Source organism: Chanodichthys erythropterus, chromosome 11, assembly GCF_024489055.1.
Source record: "Chanodichthys erythropterus isolate Z2021 chromosome 11, ASM2448905v1, whole genome shotgun sequence".
NCBI classification, from domain to species: Eukaryota; Metazoa; Chordata; class Actinopteri; order Cypriniformes; family Xenocyprididae; genus Chanodichthys; species Chanodichthys erythropterus.
This window is the reverse complement of record NC_090231.1, coordinates 58,070,172-58,087,889: the sequence shown is the minus strand read 5'-3', so window position 1 is coordinate 58,087,889 and position 17,718 is coordinate 58,070,172. Positions and strand designations below refer to the sequence as shown.

General features: G+C 36.9%; 1 protein-coding gene across 1 annotated transcript; it reads right to left on the bottom strand.

Moving 5' to 3' along the window:
* Positions 1-1,920: 1,920 nt before the first annotated feature.
* Positions 1,921-16,705, bottom strand: spg7 (SPG7 matrix AAA peptidase subunit, paraplegin). The gene is made up of 17 exons (XM_067400217.1): positions 16,203-16,705; positions 14,474-14,573; positions 14,242-14,325; positions 12,765-13,006; positions 12,518-12,657; positions 11,911-12,013; positions 11,701-11,826; positions 9,537-9,699; positions 9,272-9,445; positions 8,768-8,892; positions 7,536-7,638; positions 7,353-7,463; positions 7,137-7,252; positions 5,364-5,520; positions 4,909-5,072; positions 4,694-4,771; positions 1,921-2,681 (listed from the first exon to the last, which is right to left on the bottom strand). Exons 1-17 carry the CDS (start codon positions 16,374-16,376, stop codon positions 2,466-2,468), a joined length of 2,376 nt encoding a protein of 791 aa, XP_067256318.1. The 5' UTR covers positions 16,377-16,705; the 3' UTR covers positions 1,921-2,465.
* Positions 16,706-17,718: the final 1,013 nt, after the last annotated feature.

Below are 17,718 nucleotides of genomic sequence, written 5' to 3'. Positions count from 1 at the left end.
GTGATTTTCTCTTTATCTTTTGTTGTCTGATTAACATTAATGACACAGACGGCAGCAGATTTATTAGGCTGCTGTCACTTTAAGAACGAATGCACTGATCTAATATACTGTTACACATGTGCTTTTTCTCAGCTGTTTACATTCACTAAACACATAAATGACTGTGTTTATGAGGATACTTGCAAAGACGGACATTTTGACACACAAGTATGTTTATTTAACCGTTCAATCCCAATTAGGCGTCAGTTCAGTCCTCACACGCAGCATGAGCAGCAACTTCATGTGCGCACGTATAGCAAAATGAGTTCTCCTTTGCTGTTTATTTCATTTCAATAGTTGAAAATCACTTTTTTAAATGCCATTGAGAAAATTACATTTCTACCGGTTAATCATATCTAGCGGTATATCGCCCAACCCTAATATACATTCATATATACGCAGAGAAAATTCCACATTAATGTATATGGTGACACCAAGGGACATTAGTTTAAGCATGTAACCAATAACGAAATGGCAAGTTTGAATATGAGAAAGTGGCAGTGAGATTTAAATAAAGCGTGTTTGAGCCAGTACAGGTGATAGGATTGCAAATGTACGATAATCAAAGGATATAAAGAGAAAGTGAAAAACAAACAGTTTGTTAATCAATGGCAAAACATCATGTAATACTGCAGATGCCATGTCCTCATCTGTTCCTCACAAAAAGCAATCATAGGCTTTGTATATTGTGCACGTCGTATAAACTAGTTTTATGGAAAAGAGCAGCTTGGAAATTCTGCTATACATATATTGTTGTGTGTTTCAACATGAGAAAGAAAGTCATATTCCTTTAAAAAAAAACTGTATTGATTGTTCAGGAATGTTTTTTTAAAGACTTTTTAACTTTGAGAACTTTTGATCAATTGTTATCTCTTGTTTTTTATATATAAGACTAGTATACTGTGTAATATATTTGCTTGTAATACTATTTTTTGTGTGCCTGCAATTCAAAAGTAAACCCAAGACGTGTAAATTTTAGGAGTATCTACTGACAGAAATGCAATATAATATACATAACTGTGTTTCAGTGATGTATAAATACTTTACATAATGAACCATTATATTTTTATTACCTTATAATGAGCCATTTTTATCTACAAACACCGCGGGTCCTCTTTTGCGCCACCATGTTTCTACAGTAGCCCTAAAGGGACAAACTGCTCTACAGAGTTTTTGCTTGGCTACTCTCTGCTATCTCAGAATCTTTGTCCTGTGTCAGCCACTATAGCATCTCTATTTTGCAATTCGCAACCTCACTGCTAGATGCCGCTAAAATTTACACACTGCACCTTAGCTTTAATATTAGTAACACTTACTTTCAAATGCAGCGTAACAACGTTTGCCAAATGAATGATGCTCCAAATGTACATATTTTTGTTTTCCCCCTCAGGAACACAACTTTTTCATGATTACATAATACCTATTATTATTATTATTGTTTTGTTTCTCAATTTTGATCTACATAGTTTTGTTTTTAATATTTATTTCATAAGAAAAAGTGAAATGCTGTCATTATCTTTACAGTTATGAATAAAAGCTTTGAACGATGCCCATCTGTATTTTTAGCAGAGAAGAGACAAGTGATTTAGTTTGCAGTGGTTGTTTTGGCAATTTTATATATTATAAAAGTAAGACATGTTCCTGAATCAACCTACCCATAACTTATAACTTAAAATCAGAGGGGAAAGATATGTGAATAACACTGGTGTAGAAGCACCTAACCCTGGTTGCAAGCCTAAACTTGACATAAATGGTAAACTTTTCCCTCAAATCTGATTGGTAGATTGGAATATTGTTCCATATATATATATATATATATAAAATAGTAACAGGAAACACTTTATTTTAATGTTCTTGTTACACATGTTGCATGAAGTTAATATAGTAATAACTAAAATACATTTAAGATTAATCACATAATGCACATAATAAAAACTCTTGGACATGAAACACAAATGTAATAATTTATTACATATGGTGCAGAATATCCACTGACTTCAGACATACTACTGCTAGCAACGCTTACCTGGTCTTACAAAACCAGTTTGAGCTGGTCTGGAAAGAAGCTCAAAAAAGCACAAATACTGTTTTAAAAACAGATTTCATGCAATTCTCAAAGGAGGTTTCATCTACTCTTTAAAAGAGCGATTCCTTATTGAGAAAAAACACGGTATTGCCCTTAAATGCTTGATTGATGCTTGTAAGTTGCTTTTTGTTTTAATTAAATGTCCTAAAGACATATTAAATATAATTACTGGCCAAAATAATCAGCCTAGAAAGGTCAACTAAGCACATGTTGCCATTATTTTTCAGTCAGTCAGATCAGGTCTAACTGGAGCATCAAGGGCGAGAACAGCAGACACATTTTTTTTTTTTTTTCTTCCCTTAAAAGTCGACTCTTGAACTTCCACGTGTGTTGTGGAAGCTCAAGCCGGGCTCAGGTTGATGTCATCATCTTTGTCTTTGCGATTTGGTCTCTGGCGTCTGCGTGGCTCATCTTCCCCCGTGTCCTGTTTGTCTCTTTCGGCCTCCACCCAGCTTTGAGGGGCGATCATCTTTTTGGGTCCAAACGGAGAAGGTCCCAGCAAAGCCTCGATGTCGTCGTAGTTGACCACCTCCCTCTCCAGCAGGGTATTAGCCAGCTGAAAACAAGCACAGCAAACAACAACAATAAATCACCACGGAAGATAAAAAAAAGTCAGATTATATACCTGGCTTTTTGAAGAAAAAACTATTGAAAATGCTTCATTTGATTATTTTTAGCTTGTGATTTGTAATTTCTACTCTGATCCATAATTAAAGAAAGAGGAAATGCTCATTTTGGCGGTTTGTTACATAAGAGAATAGAGACCTCAAAAAGAGAAGTTATTATTAATAGTTATTATAGAAGTTATTTATAATGTATTATGTATCTGAAACTGAAGCACTTTAACATGACATCATATCCTGTAGTCCATATTCAGGGGGCCCCAAGATAATTTCGCATGCTTAAAATCTTGTGTGTGAATGAGAATGTAATGAAAAAATGTGAGTGTATTATGAAAAGTTTGAGAAAAAGATAAATTCGGTAAACAAGGGTAAATAACAACAAAAAGTATTTTCTTCATACTAAGTGTAAATAGTTGTTAGACGCTATTTATACTTAGTGCAAATACTGGCAGATACTATATGCACCTCCGTGTATTGTAGTACATTATAAAACAGTATAACAACATATTCAGTGTATATGATTATATTTATTAAAATCACAAATGGATGCCGCCTTATTGGGACATTACTTGCACAAGGCACTAACACTGAGTCCTAACTAGACACGTTGAGATAAGATTCCAGCGACAAGCAATTTGTTTGTCCACACCAGACACGACACGACTACAAGACGCGACAAAATAAATTTACATTTACATTTATTTACATTTACATTTATGCATTTGGCAGACGCTTTTATCCAAAGCGACTTACATTGCATTATACTATACATTTGTATCTGAGTATGTGCAATCCCTGGGATCGAACCCATGACCTTGGCATTGCTAGTGCCACGCTCTAACCACTGAGCTACAGGAAAGCTTTTTTCAAAAATCACAGCCAATCAGAAGTGTGTGGGTGGAGTCTCTCTGCAAGAACACTGCACTCGCAACTAAAATAAATCAAAAATCACAGCGAATCAGAAGAGCGTGTGGGCGGAGTCTCTCTGCAAGCGCACTGCACTCACAACCAAATCAATCAAAAATCACAGCCAATCAGAAGAGCGTGTGGGCGGAGTCTCTCTGCAAGCGCACTGCACTCACAACCAAATCAATCAAAAATCACAGCCAATCAGAAGAGCGTGTGGGCGGAGTCTCTGCAAGCGCACTGCACTCGCAAGCAAATCAATCAAAAATCACAGCCAATCAGAAGAGCGTGTGGGCGGAGTCTCTGCAAGCGCACTGCACTCGCAAGCAAATCAATCAAAAATCACAGCCAATCAGAAGAGTGTGTGGGCGGAGTCTCTCTGCAAGCACACTGCACTCACAACCAAATCAATCAAAAATCACAGCCAATCAGAAGAGCGTGTGGGCGGAGTCTCTCTGCAAGCGCACTGCACTCGCAACCAAATCAATCAAAAATCACAGCCAATCAGATATGCTTGTGGGCGGAGTCTCTCTGCAAGCGCACTGCACTCACAACCAAATCAATCAAAACTCCCAGCCAATCAGAAGAGCGTGTGGGCGGAGTCTCTCTGCAAGCGCACTGCACTCGCAACAGAATGAATTACATAAATTTTACACGATTTTAACATTATTAAAAATACAGAGTGGCTTAAATGATCTTTGTCATAGAATAGACTTGTTCACATTTTGAACGTTCTTGTCTCCTTTAAATTATTTTCAATATCTGAGGTGGATTATCCATTGTAGCTTTCAGTATGGCCATGCAAAATTCACATTAGACACGTTTAACAATAAATAAAGCAAATAATCAGTAGCTGGAATTATCAGTGTCATACTTTGTATATTCCAGCCATGGCTGGTTAGGACAAAAACTCTGATTAACATAGAAAAGGCGCCTTTTATCGCTGTTGTGGAACGTCTGGTTAGGACACACTGTTAAGAATATTCTTACAAAGAAAATATTATCTTGCTATGCTAACAAGGATGTGAGCACGACTTACCAAAATAAGTTTGTCTCTGTTGTCCAAAAGCAGTTTCTCTGTGTGTCTGTAGGCCTTTGCTATTAGCAACTTAGCTTCCTAAACATGAGAGAAAGGAATACATATAAATAACCGCACACAAATATTGAAGACAACTGATATTTAACACCCGGGCGAGCCTCTGTAACATCCCATCAGAGTGAGGTCACCCATGCCACACCAGTTCTTGCACTCACAAGGTCCATCTGCTGCTGGAGGCCTTGGCTGAACGGTCTCCGTCCGATACCGCCCTGATCCTCAGACTCAGGGAAGGACACATGGCCCACACTGGCAGTCATGCCATACTGCTTCACCATGGAGTAGGCCACCCGGGTCACCTTCCGCAGGTCATCCTGAGCACCTACGAGGAGTTTACAAGTTATCTGACGTCTAGTAATACCTATGAGGTTGTGTCAGTGTCTGTACCACAAATGACCGGTTACTTAACCACACCCACTGCTTTTCAAGAAGGAATAAATTACTTTAAATTAGAGCTACACGATTAATCATTTAAAGATCTCGATTCAAACACCCACACAATCTCATTCCTAAATGACAACGGTTCGTCTATGTCTATTAAACCTGTGACAAGTACTGCAAACATTGAGAACTGCGTTGGCGCTGGCACTATATAAGTGTGTAGATGACATACCTGTGGTGACCTTATTGAAGGTGATGGCCTCAGAGGCTCGTCCACCCAACGCCATGCACATCCTCTCAAACAGCTGCTCTTTGGTGAACAAATACTGATCCTTCGGCAGCATCTGAGCGAAGCCCAAAGCGGCATTCGTCCTGGGAGCTATTGAAACCTGGAGGACAAGAGATCAAAAGACCAGCCCATCACAATGCATACACAATGCAAATATATAATATAATGTATTACATAAAATAAAAAATAATATAATATAGGCACAATATAATAATATAATTGAATATATCCATGTCTTAATGCCACGCTGTCTTTGTCATTCTTAATTATAGTCCAAGCACCTATTCTTCTTTTTCTTCTTCCGCTCTCGAAGTCTATGGCAGCCCATAGAAGGGCTTGTGGGAAAGTTATGAAATTTGGCACATTGAAAGACGTCAGTCCCAACATTAACCACACCAATTTTGGAACCTCTAAATCAATGCCTCTAGCGCCACCATCTGTCCAAAATTTCACGTATGTTTATGCTAATAACTTTTGAACCAATAGGGTTATAAACAAAATCCTTTATTCCTCCGATTCCTCGGCTTAAGACTATTCGATTGCACCATTTTCCATTTTGAATTTTCTGAAAAAATCTACATTTTCAATGAAAATTGAACCAGATCATCCTCAGACCATGCCGACAAAAAAGTTGTGAAATTCAAATTGATTTGTCATTTTCGAAAAACGTGCAAACAAATTTTATGTAGCGAAAATACGAAAATCTCCTCAACGCTTTATCGTATTCAGACCAAACTTGGCCCATGTCATCACAAGCATAACCTGAGGCTACATTTTTCATTTTGTAGTCAAATGCTGTATTTTATGAATGCATGAATGTATCATTACGAAACTCGGTATGGCACGATGCCCTGAAGGAGCCCGAGAAGTTTTGGACCAGCACCACCTAGTGCGATGAAAAAAAAAATCTCCTCAGATTCCTGAATTCTTGCAGAGTCCAACGATATCAAACATGCTAGGTTTCGCCTTATGGTTAGTGCAACGTTGTGATTTAGCATTTAAACAACATTCGCAAAATTGTTAGTCCTATTGAGATGAAACCACCACAGGAAAATCAAAAACATAGGTTGTTGACTATGCACTAATGGCAAAATTTTGATAGTCAGTGGCAAAAAAATACAATCAAAGTCAGGTGGGTAATTTTTTATGTGTTCATACATATAAATGTCCAAAACAAAAATGAGACATTTTCACCAAAACTGAAACGCTTATGTATGGGACACACAAAAAAAGCGGTGGGACTGCGCCATTATAATTGAACAAAACATGAAATTGGCTCTAACTAGAATACCGCTGGTCTAATTGACTTCAAAATTATAGTGTCTTAGTTTCTTCATTGCAATCGTAGTCCATTATGACATTGTTGGTCTGCTGTGCGCTTCCTTGTTGTGCTTGGCCCCTTAATTGCTGCTTGCAGCTATATTTCAAAATAAAATGTACATTTATTAATAATATCCATTTCTGGTAATTCCAGGTTGCTATGGTAACGTAAGTTTGTTTACGTATCAAACTAGTGTCCACAAGAAATAGATGTCGTTCCCTCAAAATCACATTGCCACGACATAACTTCGACAAAACCATCTCATGGCCACGAGTTAATATGTTGTGGCCAAGACAAAACTAAGTGAACCGAAGATGACCCCTCCTATTCACCGTATACAAGTCAGATGGACCACTTTTATAGCACTTTTCAGAGCTTAGCCCAGTGCTTCTTACCTTCATGACAGCTTCGGTGTGTTCCAGCAGCCATCCCACTAAAGCATGACCAGACTCATGGAAGGCCACTATCCTCTGCTCTTCTTTAGACAAGATTTTACTCTTCTTCACACTCCCTACATGTCACACACAACATCAAACAGATGCTGATTGTGTAGAAATCTCTGATGTAATATCATAGTACACTATATTTTTTTTTTTAGCTCAAATGAATACCTGCGATGACTCTCTCCACAGCATATTCAAAATTAAAGGTGTCAATGGACTTGTAACCCTCTCTGGCAGCATGAAGGGCGGCCTCATTGCAGATGTTGGCGATGTCGGCTCCTGGAAATATGAACAGCGTGTCAGATGTGGTGTGAGGAGATGATATAGTCACATAGTCAAAACATCCCTCACCACTGAAGCCTGGTGTCAACTCAGCCAGACGCAGGGAGTAGAAGTCTGCCGGCTGTGTGAGCTTCAGGATCTTCAGGTGTTGCTCGAAGATTTCCCTCCTCTCCTAGAACACAAACAGCAAGAGAAAATAATGAATAGCTGATGACGGGTTGTTGAATTATTGAGAATTAACACACCCCCGAGGTGCTAATATGAAGTGGAGTGGTCATTACACTTTAGGTGTGCATTAATTTCCCATAACTCAACAGTCTGGAGACAATTGAATTATTCCATGTACACTACAATTTCCTCCACACATACACTACCATTCAAAAGTCTGGAATAATTATGATAATTAATGATTACTTTTATTCTCACCAAGGCTAAAATACATTAAAAACAGTAATATTGTGAAATATAGTAAACTGTAATTTATTCCTGTGATCATTATCATCATTACTCCAGTCTTCAGTGTCACATGATCTTTCAGAAATCATTCTAATATGATTTTAATTTGATCAATTACTATTGAAAAATGTTTCTTATTATCAATGTTGAAAACAGTTGTGCTACTTAATATTTTTTAGATACATTTTTAAGATTATTTGAAAAATAGAAAGTTCAGTGAACAGCATTTATTTTAAATCGAATCTTTTGTAACATAAATGTCTTTACTGTCACTTCCTATCAGTTTAATGTTTGCTTGCTGAATAAAAGTATTATTGTTTTTATTTTATTTTCTTAATCTTACCCTAATATTTTGAGTGGTAATGTACCATGGTTTCCACAAAAATATTAAGAAGCAAAAACTATAATAATCAGAAATGTTTCTTGAGCATCAAATCATCATGTTAGAATGATTTCTGAAGGATCATGTGACATTGAAGACTGGAGTAATGATGCTGAGAATTCAGCTTTGATTACATTTATTCGCCTATTAAACAGCTATTTTAAATATTAATACTATTTCACAATATTAATGTTTTTACCATATTTTTGATCAAACAGCCTTGATGAGCAGAAGAGACTTCCTTCAAAAACGTTTAATTATTATAAATTGTGATCGGAAGTGTACATGTGTTTATCTCAGGTTTTGCTAGAGAAACAGCCCAATTCACCATTACTGGATTAAAAGTCTCCAGAAAGAGCACAGAGAAGTGATATACAAATGTAATAGCAAATCTTCATAGTCAAATCATTCACAACCAATCAGAATCAAGAATTCTGTAGCTGCTGCTTTGACCCTTCATTACCTGAAGAGTTGGCAGGTCGATAAATATGTGCCTGTCAAGCCTGCCCGGTCTCATGAGTGCATTGTCCAGAATGTCTGCCCGATTAGTGGAAGCCAGGACAATCACATGATCTGTGGTGCCCATTCCTAGAAAAGAGAGATGGAAAATATGTTGATAATCTCAGATTGAAGGTCACGTGTTAATTCGACAAATTCTATTTCTTTCTTACTATAAATTAACCCTTTAAATGAATGATTTTTGAAGGCTGGAGTAACGATGCTGAAAATTCAGCTATGCATCACAGGAATAAATTACATTTCACAATATAATAAAAACTTGAACTTAAGCGTTCACTTAATCAACAGTAGCAAATATATTTATTAATTATTTATAAAATGTAACATTAACATGACAGTAACGGAACATAGCCTTTGTAAAAAACTAAGTACAACATAAATAATAATGTAAACGACTAATATTGTCCATGTCGACTCGCAGCAGTATTGTATGTTCGACTATTCTTACCGTCCATCTCCACCAGCAGCTGATTAAGGGTCTGCTCTTCCTCTGTGTTTGAGAAACCAGACATGTTTGTGGAGCGTTTCTTCCCCACGGCATCAATCTCATCGATGTAGACGATGCACGGTGCTCGAGCTCGAGCCTCTTTGAAAAGACTTCGCACTCTTGCGGCACCAAGGCCTGGGTAGGGAAAGATCGTTCAGACTGAAACATGAAGATCTGACAATGGCATCCGGATAGTAATCTCTGTATATTTAACAGTCTTATTTACCTCCAATCACCTCCACAAACTCTGAACCTGCCATGGCGAGGAAGGGCACCTGAGCTTCTGTCGCCACTGCCTTAGCAAGCAGGGTTTTCCCACAGCCAGGGGGCCCCAGAAGCAGAGAGCCTTTAGGTACTTTGGCCCCAAGCTGAAGGTATCTGTCTGGATTCTTCAAAAGAAAACGTTAGTGTTCTTCTGTTCTTGAGTCTATGGCCCATAGAAACGCTTGTGGGAAAGTTATGAAATTTGGCACACAGATAGAGGATTGTCTGAACTGTTACCATACCAAATTTGGAGTTTCTAACTCAAACTCTCTAGCGCCACCAACTGTCCAATTTTCCACTCACGTTTATGCTAATAACTTTTGAAGCGTAAGTGTTAGAAACAAAATTATTTTTTCATCTGATTCCTTTGATTTTATCGGAAAGACCTTCTTTTTTTAACTTTTTGGAATTAAGATCATCTTCAGACCATGCCGACAAAGATATCGAATTCAAGTTGATTCGTCAAACCGTGCTTGAATAATGCGCAAACGAATTTGATTAAGAGCACGCCAAATTGGACGTGAGGCTATTTCTCTGCAATGCGGAGATATTATTCTGACCAAATTTGGTGTATGTTATGACAACCATGACCTGAGGATACTTGCACAGTTTTGGCACAGTGCCACCTAGTGGTCAGGAGATATGAAAATTGTTCTTTTTGCCTGTAACTTCTGGGGTGCGTTTCCCGAACAACGATGTAACTCGCTGCTGAACTACCATAGTACAATGCATCGTTCAACTAGCTAGTCACGACTGTTTCCCGAAACTGTATTGCCGCAAACTTGTCGTTCAACCACGCAGGCTGTGAGAAATAACTTCTTTAAATGAATCAGTTTGAGATCAAATTATTTCTAGAATTTCTGCTATAAAGTTCGTTTGAACTATTGTTTCGGGAAACAAAAAATCGCTTAACTATGTAAGTAACGACGGCACTTGCGATGTTAATTGCTAACGATGCTTTTAGGAAACGCACCCCTGAACAGTTTGACCACTTCTCTTTAGATTTCTGGTGTCATGCCAAGTTGAATAAAATCTAATTTTCCCATGTCGGCCATTTTAATTTTGTTGTAAAATGCTATATTTTACTGATGCATTTGCATATTGTTACAAAACTCTGTGTCATTGGAACCATGCCCTAAAGGTACTCAAAAAATGTCGGGGCAGTGCCACCTTCTGGTCAAAAATTAGAATGAAATTTCAAAAAACGCTAATAGCTTTTGATCAATTTTGTCTATTTTAATGAAACTGGAATTGATAGATTCCATTACTCATTGTTGCAGTTGCTCTGAGGCTCCCACCTATGCTGGAATAACTCTTCATGCCTTTTTGTGCTTGGTTTTTCCAAATATCAGCACAAATGTGATACTGATTTTATACAACAATTCAATAAACAAGAAGTTAATATTGTGAGTTACATTTTTGACACTAAATTATCAATCTGTTTTTTCTCTATTTGCCAATGGAAATAGTTCCAAACAAAGCTGCAACAACAGTGTTTCATTACTGAATGAATCAGCAATGATTCAATGATCCATTCATAAAGGCTGCCATTTGCTTTGTTTCTGAATGAATCAGCTGTTTGAACTAATCGGTTGAATGAATGATTCAATGACTCACTCATTAAGACAGTGACTTTTCCACAAACCTACTGGCAGTTTTAGCTTCATATTAAAAGGATCATTTCATTTTTTCCCCAAAAAAACATTTAATAATTCAATATTCAAATATTATTTTTAAAACATTAATTTCATAGCATTATTTATGTATCTATAACTGCAGTGCAAATACATCTAAATGCTGCTTTAGATGCAGCTTCTGTGCCACTTCTACAGTTGTTGACACTGATTTTGTTTGATTGATAACAGCCATGTCTTATTATTCAAACTTAATTTTCTCATTCAATCTAATGAGGCAGTTGTCAATATCACACATCCCTAGTTTACACTAATGCATGTCATACTGTCCCCTTGCACTGAGAATGCCACATATACTTGCACTGCATTATGAATTGCACTCTGACACATTTAGAATGTAGAGTCAAGTAAATTTTAGCATGAATAACTAGAAGATATCACCCACACATATTTGGAAATAATGTTTTGGGCCTAACTTTCAGATGCCCTTACCTTTAGATAGTCCACAAACTCTTTGACTTCCATCTTGGCCTCATGCATACCCGCAACATCTTTGAAGCTTACACCTTTCCCAGATTTCCCATCGACAATAGTGAATTTAGCCATTTTCAACTGATTCTGGTGGAAGAGACAGACGATTTGACATCACAAAACATTTAATAGTAATATAAAACGAATTCAAATGAAGGAATCTTGACTTACAAATGCACTAAAGCCGCCATCTCTCCCACCCATTCCTGCCAGTCGGAAGATGTACCAGAGGATTGCAACACCAATGGCAGCCATACCGAGTGCATAAAGGGCACTGTGGAGGAAAATAAACTTATCTAGTTATATTCTGTTATGACAACAGTCGAATTTAAAGCGGTGGTTGATTATGATTTAACTTTTTGAACTTTAATTAATGTGTAATTTTGCTGTTTGAGCATAAACAACATCTGCAAAGTTACAGCGCTCAAAGTTCAATGCAAAGGGAGATACTTTCTTTTAAAGAATTGAACAACACAAACCAAACTCTTCCAGTCTCAGCTACAACTACAGTGTTTGAGGGCGGGACAAAGTAGACACTGTTCACAAGCAGCGAAGGGTTAGGCCGGCATTATGCAAATAAAAAGTGAGAGTAGAATCATTGACGACTCGTTGCGACAGTTCAGATCACTTTGATCTTGAAATCTCTGCAGATCTTATACATTCACAAACAGCTCTATTACATAATGCATGAAATGCAATATTCGAAAAAGCACAATAGGGGCAGTCTTTTTCCAGCTTGTAGGGTTTGCGTGCTCGGTGGAAAGCACAAATTACTCACTTCCCAAAGAAGCCTGTGCGCTTGTAGGTCACTGGTATTCTGTCTTTGGCATCTATATTCAGCTCTTCCTCTGCTGCTCTTAGCTTCTCCTCAAACTTGTCAATGTTGGCCACCTGCATTCGGTACATCAGGGCCAGTCTCTACAACAGACAACAGGACAAATAATGAAAGTGGAATTGATAGCAACATAGCGATAACAATAATTTTAAAATCAAGTATGGCACTGATCGTGTCTGAAATGGCGTACAGGTCTTCCGAAGATGACTGCACCAGGGTGGAGGTAGATCTCGACAATGTCGCTCTCTGGTACCACCTGTACTCGCGACACCTCCCCTTTGGCCAACATTTCATTCACAAAATCATTCCAGGATATGTTCCCCCCACTGGTATTGATGGAGTTGAGCAAGCTCATGATGACAGCGATAATAAACAGTGTGCGCAGTCGCTCCCTATACATCTGATCCTCCTGCTCTCGTCTCTTTTTCTCTTCTAGGGAAGAAAATGAAGGCAAAGTAAGCATGAATAATTTGGTATGAAGGTATTTCTGGGCTGTCTGAATTATTTGAGTTGGTCAACAAATTGCATCTCACTTCATGGTCTCTAAAGAAAATAATTTTAGCTCAAATAAACCATAGCCATGTATTAAGCAGGACCGTTTAGCGTTGTGCAATATGTATAATGTATGATAATATTGTAATTGTTGTTTTGCGAATAATGTGCGAGCTAATATTATCAAGTATGTCACTCAATTCACAAAAACACACCTTTAGAGTCCATGCTTTGACTGTGCGGTACTCTTATTAGAATACAGTAAGAACACCCACAAAAATAGTTCCAAACAAAGATGTTACTGTGTTTTATTGAATGAATCGTTTGAGTGAATGATTCAATAACCCATTCATAAAGACAGACATTTGTGCTGCGTCCTAATTTGCCTACTTATACTACGCCCTAAAAGTATGTTCTCTTTAAGTGAAGAAATAGTACATACTTTTAAGTGTGTAACAAAAGAGTAGACAAGTTTTGGGACATCCATACTTCGAAAATCTACCAGAAATACTTTTCAACATACTATGCTTTGGGACACACTTATTGTAATCTCACATACTATTTAGGATGGATAGTAGACATTGGGTTGCTTCCCTGAATGAATCAGCCGTTTGAAACAAATCGATCGAATAAATGATTCTATCATTGACACAGGGATTTGCTGCCACCTACTGGTGGTTTTAGTTTCATATATAAAGTCGCGATAATCTTTTCTTCTCTATTGTGACGTGTAACGGCTTCTCGAACAAGAACAAATGTAGGGCGGGGCTTGATTTTGTCCTTGGGAATTGGCTGGATGGTTGTAGTTAGCTATTGGTGGATCTCATGTGAGTGACAGGTTGCCCCGCCTTCGCACCAGTAAAATGTCAAAAGAAAAGATGTCGCTGCAAGTTATTTTGAATGAAGTCAGCATGAAACGGAAGTTGCGATAGTCTTTTCTTCCCTTATGTGATCTAGTGAAATGGCTTCTGGATTGAGAAAAAACATAGGGCGGGACTTGATTGGATCGTAGGAAGGTGGGTGTTTTGCTACCTAAATGCCAGTTGTGGAGGATATTTAGTCCCTCCCTCACTCCAGGTTGATCTAACACTCCTCTACTTTGTTTTTGGGATTCTGGTTACCCTGTCAAGGTTTATTTTGTGATGTTAACTATTGATTCATAAATGAACAAATACCTTCATCCTCCTCTGGGGTCTTCCCTTTGCCACCCTCTTTCTTTTCATGTCTTCTGTTGGATGTGCTGAAATAATGAGTAGTGCCTGACAGATGTGAAACATATTCCCATTATGCAATGCACCAGGAAGACTTACAACACAAATCAGAACAAGCATTAAGATTTATAAGAACTCAAAAGCTCTGCATCACTACTTCTTCCAGCCAAAACATTAAAATAAACCAAATACTTACCTAATAGTTTCCACAGTTTCATAGGATTTGTCACCAATTTGTGGTGACATTGGAATTCAAGTCCAATAAGCCTTGGGATTAAAGGCTTTGTCAAAATGTTCTGTGAAACAACGGCAACTTGGTTAATCACCCAAGGGCATGCAGAACTTCATATTATAGGGTTAGTTCACCCAAAAATGAAAATTCTGTCGTTAATTACTCACCCTCATGTCATTCTAAACCTGTAAGACTTTCATTTTGGAACACAAATGAAGATCTTTTTAATGAAATCTAAGAGATTTCCGTCCCTCCATTGACAGTAAGGCTTGGTAAAAAATATTGATTTCTCAATTTTAAATCAATTCTCATTTTTACGATATTGATTCCTAAATCCCATGAATCGATTGGTCTAGTCTGTTTTCAGTTGATGAATGAGCAGAATATGTAGCGCCTCCCGCCCAATAAATCACAATAATCTTTGTGCTTTGTTACTTTTGATATGAAGAAAGTCTCATATTTCAAATGACGTCCATCTTATTATGAGATTCAAAAAATAAATACTGTTTTGGCGCTGTTAAATGTGGCGTGACAGATCGCTTTAGCGCCTCAGTTAAAGAGAAGCATGTGATCATCCTCTCCTCCGCTTTAATAACAGTTACAGCACGAAATTAACATGCATGAACATCTGAAGGTATGTTAAAATATACAGTACAACTTACTGAAATCCGTATCATGTCTCGTGTAATCACTCAGTGTTTCAACCTCGGAAAGACGTCAATAAAACAGCTTGTAAACAATGTCACGTAACATCACATTTACCTCAGAAAACATATTCAGTGACCATAAACTCATTAGTCAGCTAGAAAAGCAGCATTCTGAAAAATATAGCTATGCACCATTACATATTCATTATAATTTTTAATGCTCTTCAATATTTAATGCATGTTTGAATAAATCAGTTATGACAGCCGCGATTTAAATGTTTATTTAAAAAAACAAAACAAAAAAAAAAACGAATCGGAGTTATGATTAAGTAATTCTAAACTTTATTTATAATAACAATAAACATCATTGAATGTAATTTAAGTGTTTGTATATATATATATATATATATATATATATATATATAGTTAATTTAACCTTCAATATTATTATAGTGACTCCCATGTGTATTTTACAGCATTATTTGAGAGATTTTTTTCCTCTAGAAAATTTGCCATGTACTATAACTGAAATACTGCATCCAAAATAATCTAATTGAAATCGTAATCAAACTGAATCGAAAGCATGTGAATAGTGTGTTATTCTATAGTCTTTGATAGTAATCGAATCGTGAAAATTGTGTCAATACCCAGCCCTAATTGACAGTCTACACAACTACCTCTTTCAAGCCTCAGAAAGTTAGTAAAGACATCATTAAAGTAATCCACGTGACCCCAGTGGTTTAACCTTAACGTTATGATGCAGATTTACCACTTTATTTACAAAATATTAATCTCTGAAGCGCGTTCAAGCAATAACGTCTGCTCTCGCATGTTGTAGTTGCGTAGACTGTCAATGAAGGGATAGAAAGCTCTCAGATTTCATTAAAATATCTTGACTTGTGTTTCGAAGATAAGCGAAATTCTTACAGGTTTTGGAACGAGATCAAGTTGAGTAATTAATGACAGAATTTTCAATTTTTGGGTGAACTATCCCTTTAACAAAAATAGTTTACATAATACTTGGTCGTCCATTAAAAAAAACCCACCTGAACGCGTCCTGACTTCAGACCTCTTGTGTTTGGAGTCACTAAAGACGAGTATGAAGTCAGATTGTTCTCCAGGAGTTTTCTGCCGCTTTGAAAACAACTCAAACGAGACGACAACGACCAAATCCGTTTGTCGCAACATTTGCTTCCACGCAGCAAAAGTAACGCTGTCATACTAAACGCTTGTTTATCGCGTCGCTTGGACCAAACACATACTATGAATGTGACCTCTTTAAGAGCTGATATAACACAACTGTCATAGTGATTCTGCAGGTCTTATCCAACAACCGCGTCTTCTACTCGGATGTTTCAGAAATATGCAAAACAAATAAAACGTTTAAATACAATGCTGTCTATACAAAGACATTACAAAGCCGTGAACTCTATTGATGTTTACCGTACAGGATTTGAGAAACATGTCTGTTGAACTTTCACCTTCGGAATCAGCCAATCAGAATAGAAGCAGCCCGAGAACGGGCTGACGGGAAATGTAGTTCTACTAAAAGTTGAGTAAGTAGGAAAACTACAAACAGTTGTAGTTGGAGCATGCGCAAAGACAACTATGGTAATCTGAGGATTAAAGGAGTAGTTCACTTTCAAACGAAAATTTCCTGAACATTTACTCACCCCCATGTCATCCAAGATGTTCATGTCTTTCTTTCTTCAGTCGAAAAGAAATGAAGGTTTTTGATAAAAAACATTCCTGGATTATTCTCCTTATAGTGGACTTCAATGGACTCCAAACGGTTGAAGGTCAAAATTACAGTTTCAGTGCAGCTTCAAAGAGCTTTAGGAATAAGGGTCTTATCTAGAGAAACCATCGCTCATTTTATTAAAAAAAAAAAAAAAAAATCATTTTAATATGATGATTTGATGCTCAAGAAACATTTATGATTATTATCAATGTTGAAAACAGTTATTTACATTTTATTTCATGATGCTATGATGAATAGAAAGTTCAAAAGAACAGCATTTGTCTGAAATCTAAATCTTTTGTAACATTAAACACTACCGTTCAAAAGTTTGGGGTCAGTAAGAATTTTAATTTTATTTTTGGGGGATAGAAATAAAATTAATCAATAATTTTATTCATCAAGGATGAGTTGAACTGATCAAAAGTTACAGTAAAAACAATTATAATGTTAGAAAATATTCTATTTTAAATAAATGCTGTTCTTTTGAACTTTCTATTCATCGAATAATTTTGAAAAAAAAATGTACACAACTCGGTTCAACATTGATAATAATAATGAATGTTTCATCAAATCATCATATTAGATTGATTTCTGAAGGATCGTGTGACACTGAAGACTGAAGTAATTATGCTGAAAATTCAGCTTTGATCACAGGAATAAATTACACTTTACTGACATATAAAACAGCTGTTTTAAATTGGAATAATATTTCACAATATCACTGTTTTTGTTTGTATTTTTAATCAAATAAATGCAGGCTTGGTGAGCAGAAGATACTTCTTTTAAAACATTAAAAAATCTTACTGACCCCAAACTTTTGA